The sequence below is a fragment of the Camelus dromedarius genome, chromosome 3 (genome assembly GCF_036321535.1).
Source record: "Camelus dromedarius isolate mCamDro1 chromosome 3, mCamDro1.pat, whole genome shotgun sequence".
In the NCBI taxonomy this organism is placed as follows: Eukaryota; Metazoa; Chordata; class Mammalia; order Artiodactyla; family Camelidae; genus Camelus; species Camelus dromedarius.
The window spans coordinates 63198205-63216282 of NC_087438.1; the positions used below are offsets into that span (position 1 = coordinate 63198205).

Here is an 18078-nt window from a genome sequence, read left to right on the forward strand (position 1 = left end):
TTGACTGAAAACTTTATTTTTAAAATCATCTTTGGGATGAAGAGAAACCGTTGATTCGGATTGATTTGGTGGCAAGAGCTGCAAATTCCAGGAGTGCGTTTTGTTGTAATTAAAGCTGTAATTTTAAAACCAAAATATACTTTGGACCAAAAAATACGGAGTCCCCTACTTTGTTTCTTAAATGAATACAAAGTGAGCAGAATCCACTTATATATGAAAGAGGAAAACAATCCAAACCCAGTATATTTCACGAATCATTACAATGGTAAGAGTTTAATTCCCATTTAAAATGTTCCTAACATTTTCAGTGACACTCTTCACGCTCATAGAACCTAATTTCACAAACTTTTCAGAAGAAATCAAAATAATTTCCTTCTAATTCTCTTTTTACCTATTGCAAAGCATTCTTCCCCTCGCCATCCCTTCCCCCTCTGGCGTGCGTGTGTGCGTGTGTGTGTGTGTGTGTGTGTGTGTGTGTGTGACCATAGACGACCCATACTAATCAGGTCTCAGAGTAAATAGCAGCGCAGGGCGATCTCAATGTAAATTGCGCTTGTCAGAAGCACACCCCCCTCCCTCACTTTCTCTCCTCCTCCCCTCGCCATCCCCGTCAGTAGGTAGCTAAGAGGGAGGGGGGAAAAAAGAAAGAAAGAAAAAGAGGAGGGGGGAGGGGATCTCCAACCAATGGCGTGCGGGAGGCTTGGCTAACCTTAGCCTCCCATTTTCTCTCCCCCCCGATTCAGGGCTCTGACCAGTCAGTCGCCTTTGATTATCAGTTGCCAGCAGCCCTTCTCTTGGCTCCTTGACACGAGCTCCATATAAGGCAGCGATCTCCATAGAAACGTGTCAGTTTCAATAGTAGTGTCAAAGTTCACTATATACAGACATTCGCGCAGATCCCCCTTTCGGAAACACTGCTCTGCGAGTCCTCCCGTTTAAACGCATTCAATTTTGGGGTCTCTCTCTCTCTCCCTCTCCCTCTCTCTCTCTCTCTGTCTCTCTCCTCCGCCTCTCTCTCTCTCTTTCTCTCAATCTCTCTTTCTCTCTTCTCTCGCCCTCTCTCCTCCTCCTCTTTTCTTACATGTACTACTAGTTGTTTCCCTCGTATTCTTCTTCTTTCTATCCTTTTTCTCCTTCTTCCTTGTCTCTTTCACTCCATTCCTGAAAAAGAGTGAGGGCTAAACTTAAAAAAAAAAAAAAAAAGGAGGAGGAGGCACCCCCTTCGTATTCTTCTTATCGTTATTTTATACATATACGATTTTTTTGGAGGGAGGGTGTTGGTTCCCGGCTGAAGAGCACTTATTTAAAATACTAAAAAAAGAACATTTTTGGGCGATCTCCAGGGTTTTTTTAACTAGCTCTGTGTGTTATAGCAGAAGAAGCAGAAGAAGAAGCAAGAAAGAGGAAAAGAAGAGGATTATTTATTCGACCTACTTTGGATGTCTCTGTCGCTTTTTTTATTTTGCAATTCTTTTTCTTCTGATTTTTATTTTTTCTGTTTCGCTGTGAATTCGTCGCCGGCGTGAATTATCTTGTATTTTTCTCCCCCTCCGACACCTCCCGAAAGAAGAAGGCAGCGAGAGCCCGGCGCCACCGGCACAACAAAAAGAGCAAAGTGTGTGATCCTCCTCGCTGGCTGCCTCCCGCTCTCCAGCGCTGCCTTCCTGAATGGCTGGCTGCGTCCGGCCCTGGACCTGGCCCCCCGACACCAGCGCTCCCTGATCGTCGCCAGCAGCCTCGCCCTGCGTCCTGCTCGGCTCACCGCGCTCCCCTCAATCCCGAGCCCAGCGAGGGCTCCCGCCGGGACAGCGGCGGCGGCGCGGGCGGCCCCGACCCGGCCTCGGGCTCCGGCTGCGGCTCCGACTCCAGCTCGGACTCCGGCCCGGGCCCCGGCTTCCCCAGCGGCACTCGCCGCTGCAGCTGAGGCGGCGGCTCCAGAGGCGCCTGCAGCCGCGACCTCCGCCGCCGCCGCCGCCACCGCGGCCGCCGCCGCCCTCGCCGGTTTCCTCTATGTCTGCTCTGCCGGCGCGCAGCGCGTAGCCCGAGCGGCCGGCTGGCGGGCGGGCGCCCGGCGCGGGTGAGCGAGTGTGTGTGCGAGTGTGTGTGTGCGCGGGGGTGCGGGCGAGGCGGAGGGTGAGTGTGTGCGCGCGCCGTGGCCCATGCCCGCCGCCCCCGGCGCTGCGCCCCGCGCCGCTCCCGGCTGCCGCCTGTGCCATTTCTGATTTTGCAACTTGGGGAAGAAGAAAAAAGCGAGAGAAGGGAGCTTGCTCGCTGGGGGGGGGTGGGGAGGGGGGGGAAGGAGAGCGTGGCCCCCCCAGGATCGGAGTGCGGGGGGAGCGGGCGAGGGGAGCAGGGGTGTTGGGGGGGGAGCCTGAGAGCCTGGGGGGGCTGCAAAAAGAGAGAAAGAAAACAGCAGGAACCACAACAAAACGCCAGCAGGGCGGGCGGGCGCGCAGCAGCAGCGGGGCGGCCGAGGCAGTAGCGGCGGCAGCGGCGGCGGCGGCGGAGGCAGCGGCCGGTGCCCGGCTCGGGCTCGGCTCCCGCGACCCCGGGGCGCCGGGTGGGCCCCCCTCCCCCTCCCCCTCCCCCCTTCCCCTTCCCCTTCCCCTCCCGGCGCGCCCGCGCGCCCCGCGGCCCTCGGCGAGCAGCTCGGCTCCCCCCAGCGCTCCCCGGGCCCAAAGATATGGCAATGGTAGTTAGCAGCTGGCGAGATCCGCAGGACGACGTGGCCGGGGGCAACCCCGGCGGCCCCAACCCCGCAGCGCAGGCGGCCCGCGGCGGCGGCGGCGCCGGCGAGCAGCAGCAGCAGGCGGGCTCGGGCGCGCCGCACACGCCGCAGACCCCGGGCCAGCCCGGAGCGCCCGCCACCCCCGGCACGGCAGGGGACAAGGGCCAGGGCCCGCCCGGCTCGGGCCAGAGCCAGCAGCACATCGAGTGCGTGGTGTGCGGGGACAAGTCGAGCGGCAAGCACTACGGCCAATTCACCTGCGAGGGCTGCAAAAGTTTCTTCAAGAGGAGCGTCCGCAGGAACTTAACTTACACATGCCGTGCCAACAGGAACTGTCCCATCGACCAGCACCACCGCAACCAGTGCCAATACTGCCGCCTCAAGAAGTGCCTCAAAGTGGGCATGAGGCGGGAAGGTGAATATTTCTTCTCTGCTTCTCTCCCTGAGCTTCGCCCGCCTCCCCGGCCCTCTTTCTTTCTCTCTCGCGGGGGTGGTTGCTGTATGGGGCTGGGGCTCCTGCGGTCCCGGTCCGTCCCAGCTTCCCCTGTCCCCGCTGCCTTCCTCCCCCGGCGTCTCCCCCCCCCCCCCCCAACTCCCCAGCTCGCTGCCGCTGCCTCCCCCTCCCGGCCTGCGCTCCTCTCCCCGGCTCCTCCACCCCGCCCGCTGCCTGCTCAGGATTGTGTCCCTGGGATCGTGAGCTGTGGCTTAAAATCCCCTTTCTCTGTGCTCGGTGTGTGTGTCCCTTTCCCGCGTGTGCGTGAGGATGCTTGGGGGCTGTGCTGGCATGAACTTGGGGAGCGGTGCTTATTTCCCCCAGAAAACTGTTTATGTGTTTTTTTCATTCCACTTTCCCCCCCACCTCTTCATGCCCTTTATTTAAAATGGGGGAGGGCTGGAAACTAGAGTACTCTGAACCATAGATTCATTACTGCATCATCCTTTTGGAAGCTTAGCTTGGAAAAAGAGGAGTGAGATTTATTGCACTTGTAGGTCTAATTAGGGGGGAAGGGGGGCTTCTGGCTTGTTCACTGGTTCCCTCTCCTCTTCACCGAGCTGGGGCCGCCTCCTCCAGAGCTGTGGCCTTGTTTTCACCCCTCTACTTTGAAAGGAAAGTTTGTGACTGAACCGTGCTTTCATAGTTGTGTCATTTTTTTTAAAGCATGATACTCGTTTTATTTCTTCATCAAACTCCACCCTCTGCTTAAATACTGCATACAAATTACAATTTACAACGGCATTTACCGATCCTTCTGATTTGGCTATAATGCATAGGCTGCAGCTGGCAGGAGCTTCCACATCATTTAATCCCTGTGTTGTATGGGTTTGGTTTCTCTTAACACAACTTTTGATGTTGTATTTAGATATGCTTCATGTTCATGTAGCAAGAGATGCAGTACTTTTCTTATAAATATATTTAGCCATTTACAGTTAAAGTTTATCTCCTGACAATCATTAAAAATGTCTTATAGTCAAATTAGTGAACCAGTCAATTTTGCAGAATGCAGATTACTCCTTCTTGTAATTGACTTTAAAATTATATTTTATATGCCACAAGAAAAGAAATTGAATTCCTTCAGATCTCAAGGAGGAGACAAATATGACGACTTCATTTCTAGCTCCAGGGAGATTTTGTAGGCATCTGAAAAAAAAAAACAACTTTGAATTGTACTCTCATTTAATTGAAAAATAACTGCCAAGTTCAAACTATAATTAGAAAAAAGTATTCTAGCTGTTATGTTTCAAGAACTTAAATTTCATTGGGGCATGCATTAAAATTAGAATCAACGCAAACTTAAGAAAACAGTGTACAACCTGAAGTAAGATAACTACGTGTACATGGACATATCTATATTAATTTGTTGTGGGGGAGAGTTTAGTAGCCCTAACTTTTCCTAAAGTTGTCTTTGTTTACATGGCAATTTAAAACGCTGGCATTGTTGAAGTAAAACATACACATTTAAAAAAAAAAAACTTTGGTCAGCTTTAAGAACTCAAAGCATGCTTACGTTTTGCATTCAGATGGTTAATGAATCCAGTGTTTTTGCAGTTGCAAGCTCGTGCATTCACTGGGCAAAAGCTGGCTGCAGGTTGCAGTGGCACCGCGCAGGACAGACATTAATTATATTTCCCACTTTTTTCAATAATGTTTGGCTACTGTAAGTTGAACTTTTTCTTGAATTTTTTCAATTTTCTGTTGCTTTTAACAGTGAGAACTTTGTGTGTGGGGCGATGGGGAGGAGTGGGTAGGGGAGGGGTGCTGGATACTTGTTTTCTATTCAAAAGTTGTAAGTGGTTAGTAGGGTATGTAACTTGTATCTATTTTAAGGATAATTCTATAGCATTTTTAGAGACTATGGAAACGTTTTGGGCAAAACCTCCTTGCTTGCAAATGAAGAGGCAGCTAGGCGTTTGCCTAGAACCACAACCCTTCTCTGGTTTCGCCTGTTTTTGTTTTTGTTTTACCCTGATTTGGTTCTTTCTGGAGGGGTGAGTGGGATCTCATTAATCTGTGTGTTATTCCGTGGTGGTGGAGGTGTGGGTAGCACTTTCTTGGCCATGCCGGGCTGGGGGCCTTGAAGTCAGGCCTAGTTCTGGTAGGGCTGGGAAGGCCAGGGGCGCAGGAGATGGCTGGGCATTCCGAGCCGCGGAGCTGGAGGGCTTCGCCCCAGATTTCCTCCCGGTGTGGGCCGTGAGTGAGAGCGAGAGCGAAAGAAGACGCGCCGGGAGCCCTTGGCTTCGGGAAGAGGCTCCGCATTGTGTCGGGTGCGCTTCGGCACGGCGATGTTCGCAAGCCCCCTGGATGCACATTGCCCCTTTTCTCTCTTTCTTTTTGTCAGCGGTTCAGCGAGGAAGAATGCCTCCAACTCAACCCAATCCAGGCCAGTACGCACTCACCAACGGGGACCCCCTCAACGGCCACTGCTACCTGTCCGGCTACATCTCGCTGCTGCTGCGCGCGGAGCCCTACCCCACGTCGCGCTACGGCAGCCAATGCATGCAGCCCAACAACATCATGGGCATCGAGAACATCTGCGAGCTGGCCGCGCGCCTGCTCTTCAGCGCCGTCGAGTGGGCCCGCAACATCCCCTTCTTCCCGGATCTGCAGATCACCGACCAGGTGTCCCTGCTACGCCTGACCTGGAGCGAGCTGTTCGTGCTCAACGCAGCCCAGTGCTCCATGCCGCTGCACGTGGCACCGCTGCTGGCCGCCGCCGGCCTGCACGCCTCGCCCATGTCTGCCGACCGCGTCGTGGCCTTCATGGACCACATCCGCATCTTCCAGGAGCAGGTGGAGAAGCTCAAGGCGCTGCACGTCGACTCGGCCGAGTACAGCTGCCTCAAAGCCATCGTGCTGTTCACGTCAGGTGAGGCTGCGGCCGCTGGGAGGGCAGGCCGCGCCGGGAGCGACCGCAGGCCCCGCGCCGCCCGGGCCCGGCCTCCTGCGCGGCGCCGCCGCGCCCGGCGCGGCCGGGCCCTCGCACGACCTTGGGGGGGCCCGGCGGCCCCGGCGCGGGGAAGCGACCGGTGGCGCCGCTGCCATCTTGGGAGCGTGGCGGTGCGGGAGCTGAGGCGGCGCGGATGGGGACGGCGAGGTGGCCAGGCCCAGCGGCCTGGACCCCCGCGCCCGGCCGCAGCGGGGGCCGGTGCGTGTCTGGTGGGGGGCGGGGTGGCGGTGCCGTGGATCCGTCTGGCTGCGCGTTGTGTGCGGTGTGCTTGTGTGTGTGATGTGCGTGCGCGTGTGTGCCAGAGCTTAGCGTTTCTGGGGGAGGAGAAGGAAGGAAGAGAACGTGGAAATGTGGCTTTCTCCTCTGTGTGGCACGTTCCCCGGCTGAGTTTCCCAACACAGTGAGACAAACAGAGAGAGGTGGAAGGAGAAGAATACGTGCAAATAAATCATAAATAATCCCGCTTTATTGCTGCCTGATTTTCCCTTATCGGAAACCATTCATGTTTGCAGTTGCTGAGGTTATTGAGGGTCGTAAAAAGCGGATTCGACCTAAACAAGAAAGATAAAAAACAAAAGCAATCCTGTAGAACCCGCAAGTATGGGAGGATTCCTACCCCTGAGATAAATCTCATAGGCATGCAAAACGCACGAACACTGGAAATTTAACAGAGTGCCTTAAAAATATCAAATTAAATGTGGGCAGTGGTAACATGCATGTTAACAATTTCTCTTATGATAGATGGTTCAAATTAACTTCCAGGAAAGTGCATTAACGTTGCCTTTGAAGGCTCTGGTCTGAGCCTCTGAGAACACTGCCCGCCTTTTATTATTGTAACCTGCAAGAGGGAAACATATAAACACCCAGGACAGCAGGTAATGGGGGGAAATATAAACAAAGCCAGAAAGGACGCTGGTGGGGAACAGAGCTGCTCAAACTGGGTCTCAGGCCTTGCCCACTGTGAGTAGGGTTAGTTGCAGTTTTACCATCATTATTGGCGCTATTGTTTTTAATTCCTCCATTCAGAGAACAAATAAACCATCTTAATAAATCTATCCTAGAGCCAGGACCTCCAAAGGCCAAATTAAAACCATTCTTGAGCAGAGATGGCAAAACTCCTTTCCCAAGGCCTTGTTGAACAGTAAGCAGTGGTATAATCTATCAATATTTCTTGGCTTTCATGCGTGAAGAATCGTATTTACATTGTATTAAAATGACTCTTAAATTTGCACAATATTGTAATGTAGCAAATGTAGTATTAATATCGATCTGAACAGCAGATAATTTATTTAGACAAGAGCATCTCATTTGTATGCAGGGTGGCCTGAGCCATGGACTTGGACTGCCCCCCTTTTACTTTCAGTGCAAATGCAGGTCTGCTAGTGGGAGAGGGAGTTATTCTTTGCAAGAGGATAAAGTGCGAACTTAAAACAAATGGAAGATTTATTGAATAGCCTCCTCGGTGTTTGAATGCATTTTATCTTAATAAGTCTTCTTGATGGAAACGTGTTTTTCAAAAGTGACAAAGAGCCTGGGAAGCAGCGACCGGGTTGGTTTAGCTCTGGCAGGCCTGGGGCCTGGCTGGCTCTCCACTACCGGGCTCTTTAGCCAAATTAATCAGGAAGCAAGCCAGTGTCAGGGAAGCTGGAGTTTTAAAATCTCATCTAGTGAGGTGTCTTGAAGTAGAAATGTGACTTGGAGCTGGACAGAGGTCTTCTCAAGAAAAGTCTCACCTTCCTTTTCCTTGTCCCCCCCTAAGGTTCTTTGAATCCCCTTGACTTTTCTGATCTCATGCCCTTTCCCAGAGAGAGGCAAGGACTGTGCAGGCTGCAGGGAAGGTTGTGGAATTATTCATGCTTTTCTTTCAACTTGCCACCCTAAACCATCCCTGGGAAAAGTGTTCCTTTAAAAAAAGTTTCCCCAAAGAAGTTTCTTGAACCAAGTCTTCAAGGTGCAAGGGAGGCCGAGAAGTGAACAATAACATTATTTTGTTCGAAAATTGCAAGCAGAATATCTGAAAATGGAAATAGAGCTGTCAGTAGTAATTCACCCCCCTCTTCCATACAACACATTTCCACTTTTGACTAAACTTGTTTTGATTGCTAGCCAGAAGGGAATTCATGGGAAGCCTTCTCAAAATCATCCAACTTTTAAGTGAACTTTGAATGATGGAAAAGACAGTTTTAGACATATTGTCCAACGAAGTTTGCTCCGGCTAAGTATTTGAAGCTGGCACGGGGGTTCCCTGTGGTGGTTTTCACATTTGGCCTCCGGATGGTATGTTTAATCCTTAATATTCTGGACAGCATCCAACGACTAGGTCATGACCTGAACTTACTTTTTTTTTTAAAAAATTCATTAATTCATACACCCAAATATTCCCTCAAATAAATGAGACTTTTCCCTGAAAGGAGCCATCTAGTTAACATAAATACAATAAATCCATTTTCAGCACAATAATAACTTTGATTTCCAGTTATGGCAGCTGATTACATCTATATTTCCTGAATACTGAACTCTTCTGAATGCACAATATGAAATACTTTCTGTGCACTACAAAGGCTAGGCCAGGAGGGCCCGAGCAGTAGTGGTTATTTATTTACATAATTTCTTTTCCATATACTGTAGAAGAAATATTGAGAGTTCCCACATTGACACTACTGTATAAAAAGTGAGACATGGATTTTGCACGTTCTGCCTCCTTTTCTTATCTGGGATATAACTCCTGGAGCGTAACTTGTTTCTGCATCACACACCCTGCTCACCTTATTTTGCTACCACAACCACCCAGTGGATCTGAGAGCTCAGACTGTCTGTCCACAGTTGGGGGAATCCTGTTGCAGAGATACCCAGAGCAGGAAGGAATATCTAGAATGAGAAGCCAGGCCCGATCCTGCCCGAGGGAGGCCACCAGGCTGGCCGGGTGACACCTTGCAGCTGGGCCCAGCTACAAGCATTCTGCCTCTGAAGGAGTGAAGAACTCACACAGCCAGCACAGGACCCAGGCATGCCTCCCCTGGGCTTGTCTCCGTCGGTGTAGCCTAGCTGGGAGAAGGTAGTGACCTCGCACTCTGGGAGCCCCAGTTGTGAATATCAGATATTTTACAGACCTGAAGAGATGCCATGTGGGTCCTTTAAAAAAAAAATCTGCTGGGGCAGCAATGGGTCCCTTTCATACTGCGCTAAGGCTGAAAGGGATTCTGTGGCCCTATGGGCAGATAATGCATGTAAAGTAAGATATAAGTAAATATGAGTTTGTATGGCGGTCATTCAGCAAGACCAGGTTAGCAAGCAAGGCCAAGGGCAGGCCTCACAGTCCCCTCTCTAAGTATCAAAGCCCCGAAGTGCTCGTGCCTTCACCCTGTTAGCAATAAAATCTCACTGACTTCCCAAGTCAAGCGAGTGTGGATGCACATAAATGGCTGGCTAGAGTAATTATACATCTGAGAGGAACCCAGTCTGGATCTGGGGTCAAAGGAGACCTGCCTCAGAAGCTCTTGAATTATCACTAGGTTTATTTGTATTTTTGCTCAAGGCCATAGCCTTGTAGATGAGGGTATTAGAATGCTTTGTAAATCCCAGTTCTTGAAATATGGAGACATAAAGCTCAGAAACTTAGCAGACACACGTTTCATTTTGAATCATTTGCTGTGTCTTCTTAGAGTCACACTTGCCCACTCACAATTATATAATGTCCTTTTGGGGGCACTGCCATGCATGAATTTCTTCCCAGATCTATATATTAGCAAACTCTGCCTTTGATCTCTAGTCAGCCTCCTGACTGGCTAAGGGATCCTCTGTGATCTTCCTTTTTTTAAAATATTTATTATTAATATAAGAAACAATGCGGGTGTTTGAACTTGGAGAGGAAGCCTTCACTTCATTCCTGTGATTCCACCTTCCTTTTCATTTGCTTGCCTCTGGTTAGTTGATAGAGTATAAACTGCTGTCTTGAAATATTTTAAGGAGAACAAGAAGGAGCCTTGGTTTATGTTTTGAGATGGTGTACAGGTGCCTTTTTCTCCCTTGGTCTTGCCACAGGAAGCCTATCTCCCCAAGTCCTCCCTCAACTCCCCACCTCTCGGTTCTCAAGCAGCAACGGCTGCCTGCAGCCCAGCTTTGTGTCTGATCACGAAGATGTCTCCTTTCTGCAGCCTGGAGTAACTGAGCCATATTCCTCCTGATTATTATACAGCTTACAGAGATGTGACCAATTTTCAATTACTTGATCTAAGGCACAGATAGAAGTGTATACCCTTACTTAGGATGTGCTGCAGAGTCCTTGCTTGCATAGATAGTGGATCACAAATCCTGTACTGCTAAAGCTTGGGCTTGGTCTGATTCCAGGCACTCCAGCCCATGATTTCTTACCCCCTCCCATGTCTGTTCACTATACAATCCAGGTTCTCCTTGAGGTTTCTGGTTGGGGTCATTTGGGTTTCAGAGGGGGACTCTAAGAAGCCTTTTAGAACCGCCTCCAGGCTGCATATTTCTTCAGGGCTCCTGAACACACCAAAACCAGGGGCAAAAGGGGCAGAAGTCCTCCCTTTAATGAGCACAGTGGAAAAGACGCTCCCCTGCAGGCGGAGGACAGGTTGCTACGCATAGCAAACATGGCTCCAGCATTGTACATTATTTAATCCAAAGGTGAAAGAGGAAAAACAAAGGGACTAGAGCGGTTGCTGCCTCTGCATGTGTGTGCTTCCTCTCTCCAGCTCCCCTAGGCTTGGTGGGGTTTGATTTGCTTTTATTTTATTGGGGCCTGGGAGAAGAAATGGTAAGGAAGGAGTAGGGAGGCACGGACGGGAGGATTTCTTTTCTTTTTCCTTCTATTTCTCTTTTTTTCCCCTCTGCTCCTTAAAAGAAAAAAAAATTAATGGCTCGTTGTTTGTGACTTCGCTATTCGCTGACCTAACGGTGTACCCCCTCCCCTCGTCTCTCCTTCCTGTGGCTGCTCGGGCAGATGCCTGTGGCCTGTCGGATGCCGCCCACATCGAAAGCCTGCAGGAGAAGTCTCAGTGCGCGCTGGAGGAGTACGTGAGGAGCCAGTACCCTAACCAGCCCAGCCGCTTCGGCAAACTGCTTCTGCGACTGCCCTCGCTGCGCACCGTGTCCTCCTCGGTTATCGAGCAGCTCTTCTTCGTGCGTTTGGTAGGTAAAACCCCCATCGAAACTCTCATCCGCGATATGTTACTGTCTGGGAGCAGCTTCAACTGGCCTTACATGTCCATCCAGTGCTCCTAGACCTCGGGCGCTTCCCACCTGCCCCCGCCCCCCTAGAGACTCAGAGGACGGCGGGGGCTTTGGACTTCAAAGCCGCAGGGACAGCGGGCGGCTGATGCAGGGTGCAGCGGCCGGGCAGGCCGGGCAGAGGGGAGGAGGGCCGGGACGACAGGAGCAGCCCACCCTGCACAAATGCAACCCGAGCTGCAAACCAGGAGAAAAAGACTCTTTTTAGGATCAGATCTGTGAACACGTTGGAAAGGAAAGAAAAAAGGACCTTGTGTCTGGTGAGAAAAAGAAAAACAATTTTGGAAGACAGGACCATGAAAATTTTAATAAAACAGAAGGAGACTAATGGACCTTCCAGGATTTATTGTGGACGGATGTGGATATATTCTGTACAGAAAACAGCACACATGGAGGTGGACTGAATCCTATGTAGAAACACACACACACACAGACACACACAAACACACACACCCCCCAAACATTGTTATTCATTTTGTAAAATACTAGTCTTTATTTTCATTTTTTTGTAAAATTTAAACATCGTATGCACATAAAAAAAAGAAACAAGAATTAGGGGAAAATAACATTTTCCAGATAATTATAAAAAAAAATTGTCCTGTGTCTATGTATCTATATCTGTTTTGTATTTTTTTCTGGTTCCAAACCAGATTTCCTGTGATTCTATACTAATAATTTTTGATATAACCCTTTGCTTCTTATAATGAGTGCGATATATGTTGTCAAGGCTGTTCTTCAAGAATTAAAATTGAAGTGAAAATTTAAACAAAAAAATAAAAGAATTTAGCAAAACCCATGTCTCCGGTTGCTTGACAGATGTCATCAGTGCAAGAAAACCCTCCAATTTCCACCCCAATAATTATTAGAATGGGAAAAGTTGGGGTGGGAGGACTCTTAAGGTCCGTTACCAAGTTGGCTAGATTTATTTCCTAAAACCAAGCAGCTGTCTTGGTTTTGTAAATGCAGAGGGCCAGGCTCTTCGGGGGCCAGGGTGAGCAGGGAGGGCAGGGCACTTTGGTGCTGGCAGCAGCTTTTGTGAACTTGTAGGTGGTAGGCAGTTAGCACGGAGCTGGGCCCGACGCTGTGGTAGGTGCCCTGTGAGCCCAAGTCTGCGCTGCCTGCTTAGTGACTGCAGGTGGGAATTTGCCTGGCTGGAGAGGCATAGAGCCCTGGACGTGGGGGTTTCAGGATGGAAAAGGCCACTCAGACTTCTCTGCACCTTGCCTGTGACCGGAAGGTCGGAGTCTCCCCAGCTCTGGGCAGGAGTTGAGGCCTCAGAGCTGTGAGCCCTGGCTTTGCTCCCCTGCTCCCCAGGTAGCTGCTGGGAGCTGGCTATGGTTTGTCTTTCACTGCAGACCCTGTAACGGGTTCCCTGGAGGGCCCTCAGGCTCTGTTGGGTGGGCAGAAGGGCTCCACTGTGGTACTTAGGGGTATGGACCTAGAACCTAGGAGTTGAGGAGCTAGGCTGGAGCAGATTCTTTCCAGAAGTGACATTTGAGTTCTAGTGGCCCTTTCAGGGCAGAAACCTCCCACTGAGGTCTCTCCTTGGGTGTGCGTGGGGGGCTGCTCTCTCTAACAGCTTTCAGAGCATGAATGTTTTATAGGATCCGAGTCAGCACTGAGAGAACACATACTGCCAAGGGAGCGTTTCCTTAACATATTAATAAAGCCAGATCTTTTAAAATAACACCTCTCGCCTCTTCCCCCTCCCCCAGCCACAAATAGGTCTGGATGAGGCAAGAGCTTCCCTTTCAGAAGTCGTTGGCAAAGTTTTGCTTTCAATTTGCTGTCTAGAAGTTTCCAGGTTGCCCCACCTTTAAAAAAATACATTAACAAGCTCTAACCCACCTAAAGTTTTAATATTCTGGGAGCAGTGCAGCCTGGCAATGCCATGCTCGCTGTGAAGAAGCCCTGCAAGTCCGCCTGGGGACTGGGCTGATACCATAGGGTGGCTGGGCTATGGAGGGTATAAGGTGTGGAGCCCCTCAGTGGCTGGGGCTCTCCTGCCTTCCAGCAGATCCCACCTGGCCCTGAGCTTCATCCTTTGCACCACACCCAGGGGCAATGTTTTTGACCCTAGGCTGACTTCCTTGCAGATTGGGCACCCAAGGCTGGAGGAGTGCAGGAAGAACTCATATTTAACTACTAACCTCCTCCCAGAAAGTCTCAGGAAGCCCTCCCAGGGAGTGTGGGAATTGGGGTGGGGTAGGCTGCTGCTGGGGCAAGGCGGGGGGAGGGGAGCTGAGCTGCCTCCAAGCGCTCACCGATCTTTCCTGCCTTTCTCGAAATGAGATGTAAATATATTCATTACAGTGTGATCCCTATGATGAAAACAGATAAACATTTTCATAGGTCGGAAACGTATTTTTCAATTAATTTCTATATGGAGGCCCAAGCACCAGGCACCGCGCATGGGAGGGCTGGGCTGTAGGAGGCACTTGTTCCAGGGCCCAGAGATGACAGTGCTAACTGGGCTCTTGCCCAAAGGGGTCAGGAGGGTTGCCCACAGCCTGAGAAATCCCAGCGACCTTTCTAAACCTGGGCCTAAGACCGGGGTGATTAGCACAGCAAAAGAAGACCAGGCCTTCCTACTGCCTCACAGACTCCCTCACAGGTTTGGTCTAGGAACCAGGAGGCCTCGGGGCTGAGCAGAAGGGAAGGACAAGAGATGCGCTCCTCCTGAGCTGGGCGGGCTCCTCTGGAGTCCAGCAGGCAGTGGGTTTCTCCTCTGCTGTCTCCGTAGTGGCTGGGGCAGTCCCACATGCATTATCCACAGAGAGACATTCAGCTTCAGAGGGCTCTGTGTGTCTCAGAGAGACGGAGCCTTCCAGGGACTCAGGGACCATGAGCGCCCCTGCAGAGAAGGAGAGGCTGTCCGCGATCCGACTTGAGACTTTCCACTCTCAGAGCACGCAGTCGGCCCCGTGAATCTGCTCGCGCTAAGGGAAGGTTTAGCAACTGAGACAGAGGCATCTGAGCCACGAGTTGAGCCTCCTGACAAGCAGGAAGCGTTGTCTCTGCCCCGGGCCATCTAAAAGCTCCCCAGCTGGGCTGATCAGTGGCTGCGGCCAGGGGACTAAGGGCGGAGCGGCTTGAGGCCTCCTCGCAGTGCGGAGGAGCAGCCCCAGTCGAGGTTGGGCTGCCCCCTACACCGCTCAGTGTCCTGTGCTTCCTCAGACCTTAGGAGCCACTGGGCAGAAGGCCATGTGAAGCAGGTGGGAGCCTCCTCTGCATGGGTGGCCGCCCGGAAGCCCCTGAGCAATGAGCCCACCTTCGAGCCAAGCGCCAGGGGGAGCCCTGGGACCCGGGTATGAGGCGGCAGGAAGGGGTAGGCCAGACAGTCAGCTGGGGGCGCGCAGCGCTAAGGACTCGGCAGGGTAGGGCTGGCCTAACCGGGCGGGGGAGAACCGACAGGCCCCCCAGGGCCAGAGAAAATACATCTTAACAGCTGGAGAGCGGAACACACAAGGTGACTTCTCTCTGGAAATTACCTGTGACATATGAAAGTCAAACGTTTCCATTTCTAACCCAAACACTTGCTGGGCGACTTAGAATTTTAGGGGCTTTGAAGTCGATTTAAACTACTTTAGCCACAGTCTTGCTGAAAACATCAAAAAAGCTGTCTCGGGACTTGCTCTCCTCCGGGAATCTCTGGGGAACCTGGCTGAGCCTCATCTGCCACGGAAGGGACAAGGGCTGGAGCAAGGGAGTTAAAATATGAACTTTGGCCCCAAGCTCACAACCCAACCTGCAACCGGGCCTGGCGGAAGCACGGAGATGGAGAAGGGCCTCCCTCCCGGCCGCCAGAACAACGTTGGGCTTCCGGGGCTTTGCCCCTCTTGAGGGTTCACACTCTCGATCTCTGGCAGCCGCCAAGGGTCTTAGTCCGCTCCAAGGAACCCCTCCGCCGAGCTTTGCGCTCAGTTGCACTGAGGGTCTGGAGGCCCCTCCATCCAAGCCTACCTGAGCTCGTCTGCTTGGAGCGTGCAAAAGTTTATTTTTTAAAATGCTCCTCCTCCGCTTACAGGCAGTCCTTATATCCCCCGCAGTGGCAGACTCACCTCCATAAGCTCCTGGATTCCTCAAAACAAATCACCTGAATGCCTCTGCCATGGGAAACCTTGATGAAGGAGCGTGGGGAGGGTATGCAGGGAGACACAAGTGGGAACTAATAAAACTCTTGTTAGAGGGCCTGCTCGGGCTCCGTGGCGTCACTGGGCCTTTTACTTGGAAAGCCAAAGAGTTGTATTCCTAAATGAGTTAAAGACCCATTTACCTCTGTCGTGTTCTATTCATCAAGCCACAAGTTGAGAGTTCCTAACATGAAACTATTTGTTTGCTTACACAACCAGCTGGGCGCAATTTCACGTCTGAGATATCTATCTGAAAGCGCCTCTCATTTATTATCTCTCCTTGTCAGCGAATCCATTTTCCAGCTCCCCCTCCCCCGTTTGGACTTTATTTATTTATTTATGGTGGGACATCTTTGCCTGGGAGGACCTGGGTCTGGAATGCTCCCAGGGGAGCGGTCGCTCCCTACGCGGTTTCTGCTGCACCCAGCGCGCGTGGACCAGGGGCCAGCAGAGGCGAGCTCGCCGCCACTGCCACCGCTGACCCCAGCCGGCCGGCCGGCAGGCCAGGGTGTGGGGCGGGCAGCGGGTGGGCCTGGCCGGACCCCGCGGAACTGGCTTTCTGCCTGGATGTCCTCCCCGCTATCTCTCCCAGAGTAAGCCGCAACCACCTGTGCGAGGAGGGGGTGGGAGGAGGCCCGAGAGGGGAGTCGAGGAGCCTCTTTCGGAGATGGGGGCCCGAGATACGGATTTGAGAGATGCATTCACAAAGCCTCACCTAGTCTCGTGGGGCCAATTTCTTCTCCGGGCCGGAGCGCCGAGTGAGTAACCAAGATGTAAATAGTTGTGTGATGGGTTGAGGGAGGGGGCAGCGCATTTATTGTGTGTGGGGATGGGAGAAGGCTGCACGTGGTTTCAATTTTGAAGCACAAAGAAATAACATGCAATGCAGAAAATAGGTTTATGAATGTAATTGAGAGGAAAGAAAACAATTAACACAGTGCAAGGTTGCACACTTGATTCGCCACCCCTCGCCTTCTCTTCTACCCCAATTTTGAGAAATCCGGATCATGTGAATAGAGTAGGTCTAGGCAGTTGGATCCGGCTGACAAGGGAACCCCTGATGGAGATCACAGTGATGGGTGGATAATGTGTCTATCCATCTCCTAGTTGGCTAAGGCCTCCTCCAACCAAGCTGAAAGCAAGAGATCAAATCCCCAAGTCCAGCGTATAAAACAGCCCCAGTTGCAAAGATAGTGTCTGTAAGGGAGGGGAGGGAGAGAGAGAGACATAGTGGGAGATTTCTTCAAGACAGACCAGGCTGGTCTCTGCAAGCTATCCTATTGTGTTGATTTAGGAAGACATTTGCTGTATATAACGTTTAAGGCTGATAATATCAGTGCGCAGCCAGATAAATAAAGCGTTGGCCCAACGGTGGGGTCAGCGATCGATCTCTGGGCTCAGAGGAAAAAGGAGAGAGACAGGGTCGTGCACGAGCCTCTGTCTCTGTGCTTGTCAGTCGGCATGCATGAGCCTGAGCGTGTGTGAGCGTCAGGGTGTGCGAGAGAGAACCAAGTCTTCAGCTGGCCAAGAGGCTCATTAGCATTCCTAACCCATGGACCTGCGCTGACAACTAACAGAGATATCCCGCTCACCACCAGGCCTCCTATCCTTTTGTCTTCAGATCTGGAGAAGAAAAAGATTTCTCGGGTGGAAGTTGGGTCCTGAACTTCCATGTGGTTGTTGGAGATTCAGGGTATTGAAAAATACAAACAAAACAAAAACAAAAAAGAAAACCCAAAAACGTTCCAGGATCTTGCCCGATCTTTTACTCTGCTTTTAAAAACTTCCCTCCTAAAAAAGAAACTTTTTTGATTTTCTTTCTCCAAGTGTAATATGCTTGTTGAAACTCCAAGCTTAAATGAGAGAGAAAATCCTATGAAAATATTTTGCCATTTCTCCTTGTTGACACTCAGCGAGGTGGATGTTTATATGTTTGGCTCACATACACATGTAAAACTGGTACTTGTAGTTAAAGATTTCTAGCATATAGCAACCAGGGGTTGTCTGAGATTTTTCTCTTCTTTTTTCTGCTTGCTTTTGTTTTTATCATGATAAAGCTCATTTTATTTTCTATAATAAATGTCCTGCTTATTACTTAATCACTCTTCGTTGTTTGAATAAAGCACATCTTTCAAAATTAAGTGGGATCTAATTTTCTAGTAACTACCAGAAATAAGCAATTTTAGAGGCCTCCACTCTTCCAAGAAACAGTTAAAAATTATACTCATTTGTGCAACTTTAATCACCTTACACCTGTTGGGGGTGTCTCTTAACCATCTCTCACAGGGGTAAATATGCATCCACTCTGCTCTCCTAGATCCAGTGCCTTGAACTCTATCAAACGTGGCAGATAGTTTTACATTGGAGTGTACAAATTATCCCATGTTGACAGATGTTTGTCACTTAGTAACTTCTTTCCAAGTTTTTCCCCCTCCCCTAAGCCTTCTTTCTAGCTTGCTTTGTTGTTTTAAAATATGCATGTCTCTCACTGGAATGCCAGTCACGAGTGCAAACTTTGTGT

The 18078-nt window shown here is 50.8% G+C and overlaps 1 protein-coding gene across 1 annotated transcript; it reads left to right on the top strand.

Annotated features, from left to right (window-relative positions):
• Positions 1–2613: 2613 nt before the first annotated feature.
• NR2F1 (nuclear receptor subfamily 2 group F member 1) lies at positions 2614–12207 on the top strand. The gene is made up of 3 exons (XM_031448233.2): positions 2614–3143; positions 5566–6093; positions 11138–12207. The coding sequence occupies exons 1-3, from the start codon at positions 2684–2686 to the stop codon at positions 11416–11418; spliced, it is 1269 nt and encodes a 422-aa protein (XP_031304093.2). The 5' UTR covers positions 2614–2683; the 3' UTR covers positions 11419–12207.
• The last annotated feature ends 5871 nt before the right edge of the window (positions 12208–18078 follow it).

What these genes read in the sequence shown, in the direction of transcription:
- NR2F1 (XM_031448233.2), top strand. Translation starts at nt 2,684, where the DNA reads ATGGCAATGGTAGTTAGCAGCTGGCGAGATCCGCAGGACGACGTGGCC. An exon ending in AGTGGGCATGAGGCGGGAAG is followed by an intron (nt 3,144 to 5,565) that starts GTGAATATTTCT and finishes TCTTTTTGTCAG; the next exon opens with CGGTTCAGCGAGGAAGAATG. An exon ending in CATCGTGCTGTTCACGTCAG is followed by an intron (nt 6,094 to 11,137) that starts GTGAGGCTGCGG and finishes CTGCTCGGGCAG; the next exon opens with ATGCCTGTGGCCTGTCGGAT.